Source organism: Adiantum capillus-veneris, chromosome 23, assembly GCF_014529385.1.
Source record: "Adiantum capillus-veneris isolate H3 chromosome 23, ASM1452938v2, whole genome shotgun sequence".
NCBI classification, from domain to species: domain Eukaryota; kingdom Viridiplantae; phylum Streptophyta; class Polypodiopsida; order Polypodiales; family Pteridaceae; genus Adiantum; species Adiantum capillus-veneris.
Genome location: NC_140953.1, coordinates 10,741,649 through 10,760,692, shown reverse-complemented (window position 1 = coordinate 10,760,692; position 19,044 = coordinate 10,741,649). Strand labels below are relative to the sequence as shown.

The 19,044-nt window shown below is 42.5% G+C and overlaps 1 protein-coding gene across 2 annotated transcripts in view; it reads left to right on the top strand.

Annotated features, from left to right (window-relative positions):
• Nucleotides 1-10,764: 10,764 nt before the first annotated feature.
• The window catches only part of LOC147427410 (uncharacterized), a 48,095-nt gene continuing 39,815 nt past the window's right edge, over nucleotides 10,765-19,044 (top strand). The window contains exon 1 of one of the 2 annotated variants that reach the window (XM_086497565.1): nucleotides 10,765-11,298. In XM_086497565.1, coding sequence (XP_086353691.1) covers nucleotides 10,802-11,298 — 497 coding nt within the window. In that variant the 5' untranslated portion in view covers nucleotides 10,765-10,801. The remainder of the gene's footprint in view (nucleotides 11,299-19,044) is intronic. The other variant, XM_086497564.1, reaches the window with a different exon arrangement.

Genomic DNA, 19,044 nt, shown 5'->3' with positions numbered 1-19,044 from the left:
ACATCATTTCAAACGGTATGATCTACCCAAGGAAGGGCGGAGTGTTTGTGGACATCCATCATTCACTTGCTTCCCTCTCAACCTTTCTCCCTGACCTCTTAATCTCCGATCTTAGGGAATGTATATATAAAGCCTTATACTCACAAAAACAAGATAAAAAAGTAAAAGAGCAAGAGCCATAACACAAATCATAAAAACAAACTATGCACAAGAACAAAACCCTTGTAATATTTGCACTCTAACCATCATCTATTTGCGTGTACAGATATGGCTAGTACGCTAGAGTCATCCACTCCTGCCTTGGGTGAGAGGTATCCTCGTTACTTTTCACAAATATTTCACATGGTCTTTCCAGTGCTTGCATGTGAATGGGATTTGATAGGTACGCTAGCATGTGAGAGGAATTTTGAGGAGTTAGAATGGCTGATACGTCTCTTGACCACGTCTGATCCATACTTAGTAGAGAGCGTTTCTCCCATTGCACAAGCCTACCCTTTTGACCAAGATGACTATAGGCGTCTAGTGACCTTCTTAGTAAACATGGGCACCTATGATGAAGAAGAAAATTTACACAACTACATGGATGGCACATATGGTCTCATGGATGATGACTTTGTTTATCTCGACGACGAGGATAGGGGTTTAGCCTTAGGGTTTCCCCCCAACCTCTACAATATCCTATTCCCTTGACTCTCTAGGGGGAGTGCAAATAATTAGGTTAGGGTTCCTTATGTTTTTTGTTGTGTTCAATAAGTGTTGGTACCTTTTTCCACTAATGTGCCTCTGGAGGTATTCCTTTTGTTTCCTAGTGTGTACAGAAGCGTGTTGCTATTGGTAGGATTTGGACCTTCATGGAATCTTTATCTCAACTCACTCTTCAAATCAAGCGCGACCATCGACACAAACAGGTGTTTCTTGTCCATTAGCATTGCCCCTTATCTTTTTTGCATCTATGATTGTCAGCTTTAATTGTGATTGGTAGCCTAATATTCACCGCATTTGCTTAGTATCAAACATTTAATTCAATGTAATTTTTTGTCATAATCACTTGTCTAAGTTTAAAAATCAAGCAGTCCGACAAACTAGTTTGACCAAGTTAGGTGTTAGAAATCTTCTCTTAATACCATGGGGAATGCCTTCCTAATAATTAATGGTTACTTAGGTTCTTAATCTGATTTAGGCAGCATTGTGTGAAATGTACTAGGGCTTTCTAGTGGGCTTGACCCTATTGACCTTTAGCTTAAGTATTATAAAGGGAGTTTACTAGTGTGATGAGCCTGGGGAGGTGTATTAGTGTTATATGACCCCCCAAAGTTACAAAATTAAAATGCTGAAAATGAACAAACAAAAAATCAAAGTGCCACACTGTAAAATCTTAAGCTGGAAGAGAAATCTCAGCTTGATTTTGTACTTCACTCACATGTATTGCCTATGGTACTAGAGCCCTAGAGGTTCCCAGTATGGGCGCTTTTACTTGAAAAGCAAAAAACCCAAGGCATACAAAATAAGCACACACATCAAAATTGAATCACTGTGAAAAGACTTTGGGGGGTCAAAGAAAAAGTAATCAGTCAGGCGAAGATTTCATGAGAAATTCCTTTTATGGTAGCTTAACTACAAGGTCTTCTAGATATAGCCTCTAGTCAGCCCTCGAACATGAATACTTGACTCTCGCGATTAAACAACTTAATTGACCACAAAAAATTAAGAAGCTTACCCATGGTATTAATATTCGATCTCTAGTGCCTTTCGACCGTCAAATTAGCAGACTTGTTTAATTTTTTACCTTTACATCTGTTTATGTATTTGATTACATTGCAATTTAATGTTCATTGCTGACAAATTGTTTGAAATTCTTTTACCCATCAATTTGTCTACCTAAAACTGCATATGCTTTTTAATCACTTATGAGAATGCAATTACTGTGCCAATGTTGTTTGATTTTGCAGTGATTGAAGAAGGCTAAGGACATTCATCTCAAATGCTCTTCCACCTCGACGAACGAGCTTCAACTCAATAGCTTCCGAGGACGGAATCTACATCAGGAAGGGAGGCATGTTAACCCTCACGGCTCACGGACACCCCATCACCTACGACGGACGTGTATTATGTATTTGGTAGAGTCAGGTACCGAGCTTGTCGGACCAATAGGAAAAGGGTAAGAGTGATCGCCGATGAGAGGCGCACTCTAACTAGGACATTCAAGGGATTAGTTGGCTAAGCATGGGCGCCCAAGTGTGAATGGGGTGAGCTCATATAAAAGCCAACTAAACCTAAAATTCACTCATTCTCTCATTTGTGCAATAGAAGAGTGCTCTTGCTCCATCTCCATCTCCATCTTCTTCTTCTTCACCTCCTTGTGTGTGTGTATGTGTGTGTGTGTGTGTGTGTGTGTGTGTGTGTGTGTGTGAGAGAGAGAGAGAGAGAGAGAGAGAGTGCGATCGAGCATTGCGGCGGCACGACGGCGGTGAAGCGGTTGAGCGCGACGTAGCGGTGTCTCCTTCTTCTTCGCGGCAAGGAATCCTCCACGGCAGGAGCATATAGCGGTGAGTGACACACCATTGCCCTCTTTTGAGCTTACTAGTTAAGCTAGTTGTGTGCTTGGAGCCGTCTATGGCTCGCACACGGTGTAACGGCAAGTCCCTTGCTTCGACAGTGCGGCAAGGAGCGCACATTTGCTTACCATATAGACAATGTTCACAGAATTCAAAATCATTAAATGAAAAGCCAGGCAAATAACCAGAACGAGACAAGATTTCCATTCCCTTCTTGGACATATGTCCTAACCGGCTATGCCACAAAGAAACGTTCGGCTGCTCGGTTACATTGATTACATTTTTAGAGACATTTGATACATAAATCATGTAAAGTCCTCCAGACTTTACTCCATGTGCTACTGTCATAGAACCCTTGGATATCTTCCACATGTTCTGTCCAAAAGTGGTGACGTAGCCAACATCATCAAGTAAACCTGTGTTGATCAAGCTCTTTGTAATTGCGGGAACATGTCTCACATTCTTTAGCGTGAAAGAAGAGCCATTCTGATACTTCAATTGAACATCTCCAAGACCTAAGATCTCACATGTCTGCCCATTGCCTAGCCGAACATGATCTTTAGTGGTCACATAAGAAGTAAACCACTCCTTGTTTGGAGACACATGAAGTGATGCCCCTGAGTCTATAATCCAGTCACTCAGTGCTTTTCTATCAGATGCTGTAAGAAGAGCTGAGTCCATTGTATTCTTCAAGAAGTAGATGTCTCCAGACACTAGACTGTCATCCTCTGCAACAGTGTTTGTCACATTTATTTCTTGAATCTTCACTGAGGACTTGTTCTTCTCACCATGGTCTTCAGCTTTCTCTTTGCCTTTTTCTGCTTTCCATTCTCTGCAATCTCTTTTCATGTGACCCTTCTTGCCACAATGGTAGCATTCTATGTCACTCTTGCCTTTAGCACTACGGGACTTGCTACGAGACTGATTCCTCTTTCCACCTTTGTACTTTTCTTTGGTCCTTCCCCTGACAACTAAGGCTATTCCTTTGCCTTTGTCCATTGTCTTTCTACTGGTTTCTTCAGTAAGCAGACTTCTTTCTACACCTGCTATGTTCAAACCATCTGGAGGTGCAGAATTACTCAAAGCTATGCGAAAAGTATCCCAACTTTCCGGCAATGTGATCAACAGGAACATAGCTCTAACAGGTTCATCAAACTTGACACCGTGAGCTGACAACTGACTATAGATTGTGTTGAATTCATTCAGATGATTGGACATAGGTGTCCTTTCTTTCATCTTCAAGTCAACAACCTTCTTAAGCCAGTATAACTGTGAAGCTGCACTCTGCTTCTCATAAAGATCACTCAGCTTTAACCATGCTTGATAAGCCAACATCTCGTCTGCTACATTGAAGTAAATGCTTTCTGCCAAAGTCAGCATAATGGTAGAAAGTGCCAATTCATCCATTTTGCTCCATTCATCTTCGTCCATATCTTCTGGTTTTATCCCCTTGAGCTTTATAGGTTTTATCTGCTTCTTTTGTACCAAAACGTGCCAAATCTGCTTCTTCCACAATGGGAAATTGGTTCCATCCAGCTTCTTGATATTGTAAAGAGCAGTGTCCTGTGATCCAGCCATAGCTACACTTCACAGTAGTTTACTTTCCTAGGAAAAATTCGGCAGAGTTTCCCCTGTAAACTGACCTCTGAACCAATATCAACCTGTCAAATGAACCAAGAAAGCTTCAGATTCTGCATAAATTTCGGCAGAGTCTCCTTTGTAAAATGGCTCTGGTGGACTCAAAAACAGACCAAAAACAGCTCAAAAACACATTGTCTCTCTGACACTGTAAGCTGCGGGTAAACCTGTCCTGCACCTGTACTGTCTCTGACTGTCCTGTCACTGTCCTGTAAGCATAGACTGTGACAATGCCTCAACGGTAGTAAAGCAAAGATGCAATCCCAACTGTCTAACTCACAGTCAATACATCCTAGCTGCCTATCTAAGGGTGCTTGAGGGATTGCTCCAAGACCTGTATCACCGAAAGGATCTCAACATTCGAGAATCCCCCAGCTCAATAAAACCTCACTCGACCCTCAACAAAGGCTGCAGTAAATCTGACAGTACATAGACTTCCCACAAAGTCATACATCCACAAATTTCCCACTGTATGTTGTAACCGCTGCGGCGGTTGTTTGCTGCGTGACTCACAGCCAGCAAACCCTCAACAGACATACATCATCTCTGACAATACATCCCATGTGGAAGTACCTGCAATGTCAGGATGAAATCTGGAATATCAAGCAGCAAACACAAGCTACCTGATGAACTAGTGGATGTCGCCTACAGTCTGTGTGTAGATGCGCCCTTGTCGTATGTGACACGCCTCCAAGAACTGTGAGCCGTCCTTCGATGTGTAGACAGCCACAAATCAACACTCTGGGAGTGTCGATATCCTCAGCACCTACAGTCGTAGGCCAAAAACCCCAAATTTGCAGAGTCGGATCTGCACCCGCTGAGACCACGTAGTCGAAAATGACCTGCGCAGACCTTTGTCGAAGCCGAACAGTGGCCGAGATGACCTCAGAATGAAATTCTGACAACACCAAGCCCTTTGGGTTTTCCCACGAGATTTGGGGCCGTGTCTTCGCCTGTCGAATTTCACTCCAATCTGAGTTGGTGACTCTAGCCTCCTGCAGTGCTGCCCCGAGCCTCGATCTGAGCTTTGATACCAGTTGAAGGAGTACGAGCGGAAGTGCGACGCGAGAGAGAGAGCGAGAAGAAGAGCACGACGATATGGTGAACTCGCTCTACTGTAATGTGTAGAGCATAGTGAGTTCTTATTAGGTTTTTACAAAAGAATATGTGTACATACCTGGCGGCCCGCCCACTTACCTGGGCGACCACATTGGGCTTTATACCCCAACATGATAGAGGAAAGCAACCTGGATTACTCCAACCATTGCCAATCCCTAATTCACCATAGGAGAGTATATCCATGGATTTTATCTTTATATTACCTAAGTCTATCCATGGGAATACGAGAATATGGACAATAGTCGACAGGTGTAGCAAGCAAGCACACTTTATTCCTGTCAAAAAGACTATTAAGGCACACCAAATGGAAACTCTCTTCATATCTCAGATTTTCAAACATCATGGATTGCCAACATCAATCGTGTCAGATAGAGATCCTAGAATGACTAGTAATTTTTGAAAAGGTCTCTTTGAAAATCTAGGTACAACATTAAATTTCTCTTCGGCCTATCACCCACAAAAGGATGGCCAAAGTGAGATAGCCAATCTTACAATTCTTGATCTACGAAAGACTTATGTTATCGAAGTAGATCAACACTCACAATGGGAGAAGTACTTATCCCTTGTAGAGTATGCGTACAATAATAATGTCCATACGACTACAAGAAAGGCACCTTTTGAGATCATAGAGGGAAGACCTAAAAGTCCCTTGCTACTTAAAGTACATGGGAAGATCTTCGCTGCTGATGAGTATAGCTGTGACCTACAAGAATCTTTTCAAAAGATTAAGGAATCTATATTAATCTCTCAACAAGGGCAAAAGGCTGCTGTTGACAAGCACCGAAGGGCCTTAACAATCAAAGAAAATGATTGGGTCTTACTCAACTTTCCCAAGGCTCGATTAAGGCAAACGACCGGCAAAAATCCTACGGGCCATCAAAAGTATTATGCTAAACTAGCAAAAAGATACTATGGTCCTTTTCAAATCTTGAAGCCAATCAATGAGATGGCTTATCAACTCAAGTTGCCCAACCACTAGCTCATACACAATGATTTTCATGGGAGCCTACTTAAGCCCTACAAAGGAGAGCCACCAAGATAACAAATTATTGAAGACCCTCCAAAAATCAAAGACCAAGAAGAGGTGCTACAACCCGAAGCTATCCTTTGGCATGAAGACAAGGTACTACGACACAGTAAGATTATCCCACGGTATCTTATTAAGCTCAAAAATTATCCTTTGAAGATGCTAGATGGATGCAAGGAATACAGCTTAAGGATAGTATGAACCTTGTTAATGCTTACAATGCTACATTAGAGTAAGCAAATGTACATGTTTCTTTTAAATGATCAATGTTTTTGTCTTATAAGACTAATTCTCTTTTTATTGTGCAGTAGTATGCATGCTTAGAATCATGTTTGTGATGACGACGTCTCTCAAACACCAAGTAGAATTTGTCACTCTACTTTGGGAGAATGAAATGGACTCAAGAGCAGACATGCTTGCGGCAGCCACGTCTCCCAAGCACCAAATGGATTAGTCATCCATCTTGGGATGATGTCATAGAGTAAAAAGGGATCCTCTACCCGCTAAGAAACATTGACTAATGACTAAGGCTTTATCTCTTCTACCTCATAGTCGAGGACGACTATGATTTAAAGAGAGAAGTAATGTCATAAAATCTAATATCTAACCAACCCAAATAACTTTCTCATATTAAACTGTTCATTTAATGTGGGAAAAAAACGAGAACAAGGGTTAGAATATAGACATGTGCTTATGGATCTATCTCAACATGGGGCCAATGTTAAAGGGGTCCAAATAAGAGATGGTCTTTCAAAGAGCAAGGCTAGCTAATGGAGCTTAAAGACCTTAGGGTTAGCTTCATTAAAGACCTCCAAAGGTTAGTGTTAACAGTACTTTGAACTTGGCCAAGCTAGGGTTGTTCTTGAGGTTGGAACCTGGCCCAAGCTTGAGGTACTTGTCGTGCTTGCTGACTAAGGTGCTTGAGGTGCTTAATGACTAAGGTGCTAAGATGCTCCATGACTAAGGTGCTTGAGGGTCTTGAGGTGTTCGACAAAGTCAAACACATCCCTACTCATGAGAAGGCGAGCCCTCATTGTAGGAGCATGAGAGAGAACACACACACACCCTCACGCAAGGCAAGCTTAGTTTAAAGAAGCAACTATGATAATTGTCAAGTTCCTCTTCATGTTGCCCTCATGGTGTGCCTAAAGCCTATTGGTTAGCCTCTCAAGGGGTCCAATGATAATTTAGTTAGTTAAATTAATTGATTATGCATTTATCAAGTCCTCTCTCTGAAGGGGGAAACTTTTCCCAAGACTAGCATGGTTGCTTGATATGCACCCTACATGTGATTGGCTAAGCTTGTAGGGGTCCAATCATCTTCTAGCATGAGCTACAAGGGGGGTTCTACCAAGGAAGCTAGGGGCTAGCTTGAGGGGTATACTCCCCCCCCCCCCCCCACACACACACACGCTCTCTCATTGTGTGAAGTGCAAAGTGTAAGAGCTCCATCTCCTTCTCCAATCTTGTTGAGAAGTTGAGAGCCTACACCAACACTCTTGGCTATGGAATGCAAATCTAACCAAGAGCCATGCTTCAATGCTTAACCTTGCCATCTTCTTCATCTTCATTACTATGCTCTTATGCTATGCTAAGAAGAAGAGTGATAATAAGTGATGAACTATTTCTTTCTCCTATGAATGTTTCTTCTTTCTCTTCCCTACCCTCATTCCCCGCTAGCTCTCTCCACTTTTGAAGGTGTTTGAGGCCTTGGGACTAAGGCCGGGCATGGTTAATGCTTTTACAAAGTTTATGTTATGCTCGTGATGCATGAAGCTTTCCATATTCATTGCATCACCTAGGTCACAAGGAACACAAAGATTGTATTGTATGAAGTCTCTCTTGATGGGAGAATCTATAATACAAAAGCCTATTGAAGGGGGGACTGGCTCCACATAAATCCTGTCCTTAACTGTTGTCAAGTTCTCTAATTCTCTCTCTTGCAAAAGTATTGTTCATGTCAAGTTAATTAAGTATTATGGTTATGTTGCTACCGCTAATTAAGTTCACCCTCTATGTTCTCAAAGTAGTTTCACAAAAATGCTCACTCTAATTCTCTTAATTCCACTATTCTCAAAGTTCATAGGTCATTTCCATTACAATGTTGCAATGTTTTTGTGCGAGCATTCATATCCCCAAAGACAATAACATTACCTTCGCCTTTGAAATAAACAATGTCCTCGTATAAATAAAAAAATGGATGATCTCTATCCATGCAAGCGTAAAAGGGGGAATCATGATGAGGAATGCAGCAACCGGATACAAAAATGGATGCTCTTTTTGGTGTCATAATTTTGAGCCATACATAACGTTTGTACTTGTCATATTTGACAACTGATACAAAATCTTCCAATCCTTTCTTAACCTTATATGCTACCCCTCCTTGCCCTCTTCGTTGCTTGAGATTCTTTGACCACATCAATAATTGTACATTGTAATCCTCCAAGCTGTTAATCCTTTGTGTATCATGCTCCCAAGTTTCAACAAGAAGTACAACATCGGCTTTGCTTGCTAGTCCATCAATGTAAAAAAAGGCAATTATAGCTTGTTTATGTAGTGAGCTTCCATACAAGATATTCCTCACACACACACACCTAGATATGGCATAAAATGGTGATGGGATTTGGGGATCTTCCGGTGTCATAATTTGATGCTTAAGGGCTCTACAGGAAGCTCTTGTTGAACACTAATCCCACACACCTAGAATGATGCGGTTTGGAGCTTTGAGCATAGAGTAATTAGAGGAGAAGGAACATACAAAATCGACACAAAAGTGCAACCTAAATGAAAACTAATGCTTTCTAATCAAGCTTGCCTAATCCATGGAGGGTAGTGACTAATTGGGTCTACCAAGGACGTGCCCACACATAGATATGTTAGAGATCAATTATTAAGAAATGCAATTAGGGGAAAGTGATTAGAGAATTTTGATCCTACCATAAGCTTTGATACCACTTGTTGGGCTAGGGTGGATCGACGAGACTAGCATTCATCTTGGTAGCGTTAATAATTACACTAGTAATTAGAGAGAGAGAGAGAGAGTGAGAGTGAGAGTGTAGACTCAAATCATAATTTGATTAAAGATGCATACAATGCTTTATTGGGTTGCGGTTAGAATGTGTGTACAAGAGCTTGCTACTTAAATAGTAGCTCATACGGCTAGATGCACCTCTCAATGTACCTTTTCCTAAGGGTCAAGGGGCAACTCTCCAAAGGTCAAGAGTGGCTACAAGAAAATCATGCTGATTGGGATGGTCATTTGGACTCTTGTGCAACTCATATGCCACATGTGCTAAGCCATGTGCCCTCTCATGCTTGCATGCTTATTGGACTGCTTACTGTACAAGAGATGATTCTCACACCAGCTGTCGGCGTTAGGCCAAAGGCCACAAACCCAATATTTTGAATGTTTTTATCCTTATCCTTTGGATCTAGTTTTTTAGTCCTCACCTAGAGAGATTAGTTATGAAAAGAGAAGCATATAGTAGGGCTTGTAAGGCTACTATGTGTAGCTAATCACAATAGGACACATACACAAGTTTCTAAGTATATCCATAATTTGTTGTGCTTGTGTTGGTCATAAATTATTTTTGGAGGGACTTTTTTTATTGGCCCCTTTATCCTAGTGGCTCCTAGTTACAAATCTTGCACATTCTTTGATGGGGGTTCTTGCCTACGATGACGACTGGTGCTTTTGTGCCCATCAACCTTTATGTAAGCATGCCCAATGTGTTAACAACCTAAGGCTGGGTTTAGACAACACAACAACTGAATGGAAGGGGTGTGCAGTTAACTCAGAAGAAGAACTATGAACTCTTGTAAGCCCCCCTCTAACTTTGTCACTCCATTCAAGGAGCAAAACATGAACAAGTCGTCTCATGATGGCCTACAAAGAGCGCAAACATCCTCTTTTTGAGACTACCCTCTGTTTAGGGCTGGGCACACCAAGGATCAGCAGGGGAGTGGGAGGAGGTCACATTCTATAATGTAAAAGATGCCAAGAAAATCGAACTTACTCCTGGTAGCACTGGGAAAAGGAGTATTGAGATATTCTTTAGGAAGCCTTTTACTTCTCCTCATTTTGTGGTGCAACTCCCTCCAATTGAAGGAGGTCATGTGACTTGCAGCCATTCCTAAAAATTCTCTCGAGCTCGCTTCTTCAAATTTCAAGCAAAGGGTGCGACCTCAACTTCCTTCTTCCCACCATTATCCCTACTAAGACAGGTGCGACTCAACTCTTAGAGGGACCGGAGGAAAGGTGGAGCCAACTTTTGCCTCCGCCTGAAAGCCTAGATTTATGTTGTGGTCACACGAGGCAACACAGTCATTTAAATCAACAAGTAATCGATTGACAACTATGCATCGCGTGACCACGCCCTGCCCAAGTTTCCCTCCTAAATTCCTCTATATGGTCGTAATTTTTAGGTGAAAATTCCGAAGGAGTGCATTTCGCAAGTCGGCTATGGCGTCGACAGCCGCAACCCCCAATCCTTCTGGCGCACCATCTGCGAAGGTAGATGAGCTGCGGGGCGTTCTAGCCAGCAAAGGATTGGTGGTGAAGGACTCCGTTCTTGCTCGCCTTGCCAAGTCCAAATCCTTTAAGGAATCGCTAACCCTTGTGCAGGATGCAGAGCGCCAACTGGAGAGCTCGGCTCAGAGTACAGAAAATGACGTGCAAGCGCAGAATGAAGAGTCAGGTTGTGAAACTTCAGTCACACAGAAGCCCAAGGAAGTGGAAGCTTCAAAGATTGAGCAGGAAGCAGCTGACAAGACAGTCAGCTTTTCTGGCTCCTCAGGGAGAGACGTCAAGCAATTATCAGTCTCATCAGAAGGTGGAAAGGTTTTGGCATCGAATGAAGGTCTCTCGCATAGTAGCTCTGAGGAGCAGAAGAAACAGCGGCGAACCAAGCGCTTTGGGACAGTTTCAAATGATGAGAAGCTCAAGCAAAGGGCATCCAGGTGTGTTTTCCTTGCACAACCGACTGGGAAAGGGACAGTGTCGCAGTTTCTTTTGACGTGAATTACTGTTTAAGCCCCCTGTTCAACGAAAGACATTGTATCTGGCATGTCATGGTGATTTGGTGCTATAAGTAAGTGACACAAATGCACTCTCAATGATCAGACTTTGAGAAATGAGAAGTCAGAGTGGCTGTGGCATGGATATTCAATTTTGTAGAACCTAATTAGCCGGTTTTCCTGGAGAATCCGTGCTGCAATTTAGAGAAAGAAGCTATATTCTGACCCATGAATGTACCCAACCTTTGAAGTTAGATAATTTGCTTTAGTTCAAGCCGGGGCAAAGTGACAATTTCGTGTACACCTTTTACTCATTGTTGACCAAAATTGGCTTCCCACAGACAGCACTAAAAATCAAAGCTATTCTTTCAGGGAAAATCTTGAATAATAGACACAAACTTGCATGCCTAAAGTACATTGATCCTTGATTACTTGATTCAGGGACGGCTTTGATTATCTTTTTGAGGATTTTGTGATCATCATATCGGTCATGCTAAGCACAAGATTGTTAGTCCACAATCGTCAATCCATTTGTAAGGGGGTTCAAGAAGATCCCGTTAAAGGTGTTGGGCGAGAGCACCTTGAGGCCCTCACATTCTCTTTTGAAGCGAAAGATGAATTCCACCATGGAGAATGTACTAGGCCCTGTTCAAACTGCGCATGTTATGAGACTACCTTCCATCTCTCTTTTCTTCCCGGACTTCACACAAGTGAGTAGGTTTTGGTTCACACTTGCTGTGGATGGCGCGCACTCTTTCCTACAGCGTTCAAGTGCTCTCTCACGTTGATTGGCTGCAGGTTGGGTATTCCACGGGCGGGCTGAGTAGCCCAGAACAGTAGAGTGCGCTGTAGGGCTTGAGTCAGCATGTCAGCCCAACTGCTTGGCGAGTGGAAACTGTGTAGTGTGGATGGTGCGACCATGGGGATCCTTTTTCATTGGTCCAAATAAGTGAATCCACGACGAATGTGTAGTGTGAATGGTGCCTTACTTACTGGTTTGCAAACTTATACTATCACAAATTGATGACGTGGCAGTCTCAAAAATACTGACATGGACAATTGTACGGAGGTCCGAAAAAAGCGTTGATATGTTGACGTGGCAAGTCATACGGAATCCCGTAAAACGCATTGACTGATGCAAGGTGGAAAGGTACGGAGTGTACGATACGTAATCAGTACGTAAGGTACATACTTTTGTACGGATCGGCCTTTAAGGTACGTGAGCAGTATGTAACATTTGTAACAACAAAAAGAATAGTGACTTTAGCCTTTTTCAACCTATACATACTAGGAACTACATAGAGTCTAGACATAGATACTACTTCAAACCATAGTAACAGGGAATGGCCGTTTTCAGGTCTCCGTTCCCCGTTCCCATTCCAAGTTCCCGTTCCGAATCCCCGTTCCGTATTTCAAACGTGAGTACCCGTAACCGGGAATGGCATTTTGTTCTGCATTCCCGTTCCGGTTTCCCGTTCCTGGTAACTATGCTTCAAACATCCATTAGATACTGCTTCAATGTCTATTAGATACTGCTTCAAATGTTATCCGTACTTAACTCTTAGAATACATCACTTAGTCAAATTTCAGTAGCACTAAACATGAGTCACGATTGGGAAAAGTTAAAACTTAAAACTTTAACATACCATGATACCGGAATCAAAATACATAAAACATCAAGAGTCAAGATTGAGGACTGATTATCAATACTCATACAAAGATGGATACGTCATACTATAGTGACCAATTTAGACTCTACCATAAAAAAGACAAAAAAATGGGAATGCACTATATAATACAATAAACTTTAGTCCATTGCCCAATGGCAAGATGCCCCTAAAATTAAAAAAAAAAGTGAATGAGGAAAAAAAAGTACACTATCTATCCGTACGTACGGAACCGTACCATACGGCTGTATCGTATTGTACGGATCCGTACGTACGTACGGATGCAACCTTGGACTGATGACGTGGCACAACGTACGGATTTCCGCGATTTGTGCTTCAGCTTTTGGATTCGGAAGCTTTTGAGTTTGAAGCTTTTCACGTATTGTTTTTGTGAGAGGCCATGGGCCTTTTAAATATGTATTGAGAGGGCCTCTGCACTCAGTTTGCTCACGAAAAACTGAGCTGAGAGGACCCTCGGACTCTGTAACTTTGCTCAAGTATTAATATAAAAATGAATACCGAAAGGGATGCAAGACTTTGGGGTCATACCTTTGGGCACGAACTACGCCGAGCCGTGTCGACTCTATTTAATTGTGATAAAGTTTGTGAAGTGTTTTAAGTGATTCTCTCGTGTGTCGTGTCAAATTTTTGACTTGGGATTACAGTGGTATCAGAGCTTCATACGTATGCTTTTTTGAAAGCGCACCGGTCCTACCAAAGAGCAGACTGAGCAATACGACACTAAGGGATTTCACAGAAATTTTTATTAAAGAAGCTTTGTGTCCCGACCGCGGACTTAGTAGCCACTCCAACCCTTACTTCAGCGCGCATCGAGCGCACTCCCGTTTTCATCGCTCTGTCTTATAGGGCATAAGCCATAAGGAATTCAAGACCACTTGCAAGAGAGAAAGAGTTCGTTTTTTAATGCTTTTCTGTGTTGCAGAGAACTTATGAAAACCTCTTTGACGGTTGAGAATTTGGATATGCGATAGAAGGCAAAGTTGATCCTCTCAACAAGCTCTACGCATTGATGTGAACGGATTTTATACCCCACAACTTTGGAAAATTAGGGTTTCTGCAATAAATTTCAGTATGTGTGGAATTAATGTTTTTGGAAGATCTTGTTATTTGTGTATAAATAACAGAGCGAGGAACTCACATCAGTAAGCATTGAGAAGAATGGAGCTGGATATTCACTCTTTTGCAACGAGGTGAGCCATTTGCTTGAAATTTTACATGTTTTGTAGGTGAAATCGAGGATGAGACGGTGAGAAATTTGCATATGAAAGCAATTGGGAGCATTGATGGCTCAAGAATGAACCTGGTCACAATTCTTTCAAGAGGGCGTATGTCACAAATTGATGATATGGCAGTCTCGGAAATACTGACGTGGACAGTTGTACGGACACTCGAGAAACGTGTTGACATGCTCATTACTGATGTGGCAAGTCGTGCGGAATCCTGCAAAATGCGTTGATTGATGACGTGGCACAGTGTACCGATTTTCGCGATTTGCGCTCTAGCTTTTGGGGTTAGAAGCTTTTCATGTAATGCTTTTGTGAGAGGCCATGGGTCTTTAAATATGTATTGAGAGGGGCTCCTGTACTCAGTTTGCTGACGAGCAACTAAGCAGAGAGGACCCTTGGACTTTGTAACTTTGCTCAAGCATTAATATAAAAATAAATACCGAAACAGGCGACTTTGGGGCCAATACCTTTGGGCACGGAACTACGCCGGGCCCTGTCGATTCTATTTAACTGTGATAAAGTTTGTGAAGTGTTTTAACTTTTAAGCGATTCTCTCGTGTGTCGTGCCAGATTTTTGACTTGGGGTGTCGAGGTCTGTTACATATACGCTAATGTTCATCATGTAGTAATTCGTTTTTAAAAGAGAAACCAAAGAACATTACAAAGAATGACTACAATGGTTTGGTCAGGGTTGCTTTATCTGGTAGAAAGTTCTAGAAGTAACAGAGCATTATCACGAGTCTCGGTGACTATATTGTTGGAGAAAATTTAGTTGTTAGGGCTATTGTGTATAGGTTCGTTAGATAGCATTGAAAATGACTCCAGCAAAAAGGAGATAGGAGAGAAAATGTAAGAAGAGAGAATTTTTTCTCATATTGGGTTATGAATAATGTACTGTTGCCAGTTGGCATGGTGTGTGCTTACCTCGATAGGGCCTAAATTGGAGTCCCATTACATATAAATTATTTTGGATCCATGATAATTTTTACGAGAAAGCCTTCTTTTGAAGAATCGGGAGAGAACCATGGCAAGCCTTTAGTAGGGGATCTTGACAGATTTGAATACTAGCGACAACTCTAGGTTGGCACCTGTGCACGGCGCCTTGTCAAATACTCTAAGGACCCGAACTATGTGAATTATTTGGAGACTTATCTGATTGTTGAGGTTTACGACAGATGGCATAAGGCCGTCCACACTCCGACGAAATCAGCAAAGCCGGGTGCAAAGAATCAAAAGCGATATTCATAGAAAGAGTTTGATGAAGCTCTTGAATAGAAAGTCAGCAAGTTGATAAAAGCTAAAAAGCACTCTCAGAAGGACAAGGCAAAGGATCATGCCGAAAATCTACTTTCAAGGAGGCAAGCGAATCAAAGAAGCGCGTTTGCATTGAGGATGATCCTTCTTTAGATAGCTCTATCAATTCTTCTTCTTCAAGTTCTAGTGAGAATGAGAGAAACGGAAGAAGCAAAGAAAAATCAAGAAAAGCAAATCAAAGAAAAAGTCTAGAAAGCACAAAAAGCAATCTAGTAGTTTGGAGGAGGAAACCTCTTCCACCTTGGATAGTTCTGATAGTGACACACTTTTGGTGCACTTTATGGCAAGAAGAAGAATCACCTTTTATGAGCTACTTAGTATGATTACTTGGAAAAGAAGAAGAAAACAAAATGTCACGTGCACATCTAACCCTATGTGCATGTGGACAAGCTACTTTAGGTCTAGGGTTCATGTCAGCTTAGGAAGTGTTCAGGCACCTTTGCAAGCCTATACGCAGGCCGTGCCTGTCCAGGCACTTAGAGTAGTTGCATATCCTCTGGTTGCACACAACATGATCATCAACATGACATGCTGTACCCATCATGAGCATTTTACAGTGCATAGAACCCATTTTCTCTATTTACTCATTTTTCACTTATTATTTAATAAGTGACTTTTGTTGGAAAACTGTGTAGGGTAAATATGCTAAGTTACTATAAAAGAAACCTAGCGCTAGCAGTTTCTGGCAGAAGAGGCAGCAGAAGTTTCAGCAACTTGCAGTGCAGCGTTTTCAGCCAATAGAAGTAGGACAGCCTAGCGTTTTCATCTATAGATTCAGCCTAGTGTTTCTGCTACAGATTAAGACCAACGTTTTTGCTACAGATCACCTGGCGTTGTCACGTGACACATCCCAACCCTATGTGTCCGTGGACAAGCTACACCACAACAGGGTTCAGTCAGTCCGATCAAGTTAGATTAGTAGTGATTTGGCACTTTTGTGAGTCTATTCGTAGACCGTGCATGCCCAGTCACTTAGCATAGATGCATATCCTCCGGTTGCACACAGCATGATCATCGGAATTCCGATTAGAATCTATTAGCATCATAGGGGAATTTTCCAGTGCATTTAGCCTATTTTCCTATTTTTGGTTATTTTCACTTATTATTTTTAAGTGACTTTCCAACAAAAGTAGGTAGGGCAATTTTGCTAAGTTAATATATAAGCAAACCCAAGTTAGCACTTTCTGGCAGAAGAGGCAGCAGGAGCACCTTGCTCAACAGGCAACTTCTCAGCAAGACCAACCCCCGCGACTACTCTGGCGTTTTCTCCACAAAAGACCTAGCGTTTTTGCATCAGATCAGCCTTGGCGATTTGTGCACAACAAATCAGCCCCGGCGTCATCACGACACAGCAGATCAGCCTAGCGTTTTTGCATTTACAGAACCCCGGCGACAGAAGGACCAATTTCAGCCCTTGGCGTTGTTGGATTTCAGCAGCAAATTAAGACCGGCATTATTCACCTAAAGTGTAGCAGATTCAGCCCGTAAAGACCATCAGTTTTCAGCCCTAAGAAACCTCATTTTTGAGCCAAGGAAACGCAGCCAAAACAGTCATTTTCAACCACCGAAACAGTCCCGAAATTCAGCAGTTAGAAGATCTCAGATTTCAGCCATCGTCGTCGTCGTTGTCATCGTCGTCATCGGCATAGACCAAGTTGCATAGTCCATTGCATACGCATTGTACACCTTTGTGCAATCAAGACATAGACCACTCTCGCCGACGAGAGTGGGGCCTTCGGAGGAGGGTTTTACAAACCTCTCGGTGTCGTATCTCTTCTCTCTCCTTCTCTCAGTCTCATTCATTTGCACGCACAATATCCACTCACTTTGTTCGTGACCACAACACTCTATAAGACGGAAAGCTCTCTCTTTCCCTAAGAACTAAAAGGAACCTTGAGCAGTAAAGATGACTAATCTTGAGAAAATACAACATTCATTCCGCTGCACCTAACCTTGGTATCAGAGCTTTGGAAGTGTTGTGCATTACTCAAGGAAAGAACCACAAGAACCGCAAGAGTTTTTTTGCTTGTTGCGATCGCACGAACCCAAGTTTACTTGGGCGTGGCGATTTCTAATCGTGTTTTGTTGAAGAGTGACAGGAATCCCAAGAAAGAAGGGCTTGTCCAACCTCCCCTTGTGTCTCTTTTCACTCATTGAGAGCGGACCGTGCACTTAGCGGCCGGCCAATCGACGTGAGGTGGGAAAAAGCAATCTTGGTGTGAGCGCAAGGCCGCCAAGGGGTGCGCCTGCAAAAAAGAGTAGAACTCGGGTGAAGAGAAGATCCTTCTCCAATGCGATTTGCAAGCGAAAGAAAACCTCAAGAACCCCAAGAACCCAAGATTCTCACGAATCAAGGACCTCAAGAACCTCAAGACCCTCAAGAACCCAAGTTCCTCGTGAACTTAAGAACCCTAGACCCGCAAGAACCTAAGTTCCTCGTGGACTTAAGAACCCAAGACCCACAAGAACCCACAAGAACCCACGATTGCAGAATGGTCATCATGTCACAAAGTGATGACGTGGCGGACAGTAGAAACCCTAATTTCTGCCAGAAACCCTAAAATTCCTGCAAACCCTAATTTCTGCCAGAAACCCTAATTTCCGGAAATCGCGGAGGCGGATTATTATTATTATTATTATTTTGATGAGCGACGTGAATTTTGCTTTTGCTTTTAAAAAAAAAAAAAGAGAAAAGACTCTCTAAGAGAGAGAGAGAACTGATGCTTTTGATTTTAAAAGCTTTCGGGGCTCTGCTTTTGGGCATCCCTTGTAACCTTTAAATTAGTGGTGAGGGCCTCACTTCTCAGAGCATTTGGACGCAGAGTCTGAGAGTGAAACCCTAACCGCTCTCTTGTACTTTGATGATTGATTAATATAAAAAGAAATACCGAAAGGGGCGCCAGTCTTTGGGGCCAATATCTCTAGGCACGGAACTCCGCCGGGCCAATGCAAATCTATTGTGATCTGTGAATTGTTTTGAAGTGGTTATTTGGTGCTGTCGCGGTTGATTCTTGACTTGGAGTGTCCAAGTCTGTTACAGTGGTATCAGAGCACAGCCGATTTCTCTTCTACGGGAAATCCGATCCCCGAATTTTTTTTTTCCGCGGCACCTATGGCTTCAGGCAATGATCAGTCGACTCCCTCTGCATCTGGAGATGCGGGTTGGGATCACAACGAAGATTCAGACAGAGAGTATGGCCCGCCTCGGCCTACTCAGGCGGAGCAAAGAGAGATGGAGCGTCGTCAATTGATTGGTGATGCAACAAAGATTATGCTCAATTTTGCCAAGGACCCGAAGATGGCAAAATATATGAACCAGACCTCTTTGAAAGAGGTACAGATGGAGTGGCAAAGAACCACAACACCACTCCCGAAACCCGCTCTCAAGAAACCTTCTGCCTCCAAGAAATATACGGAGAAGGAACTGGAGAACGTGGTTGATGCACGGATTGCTCAGCTTT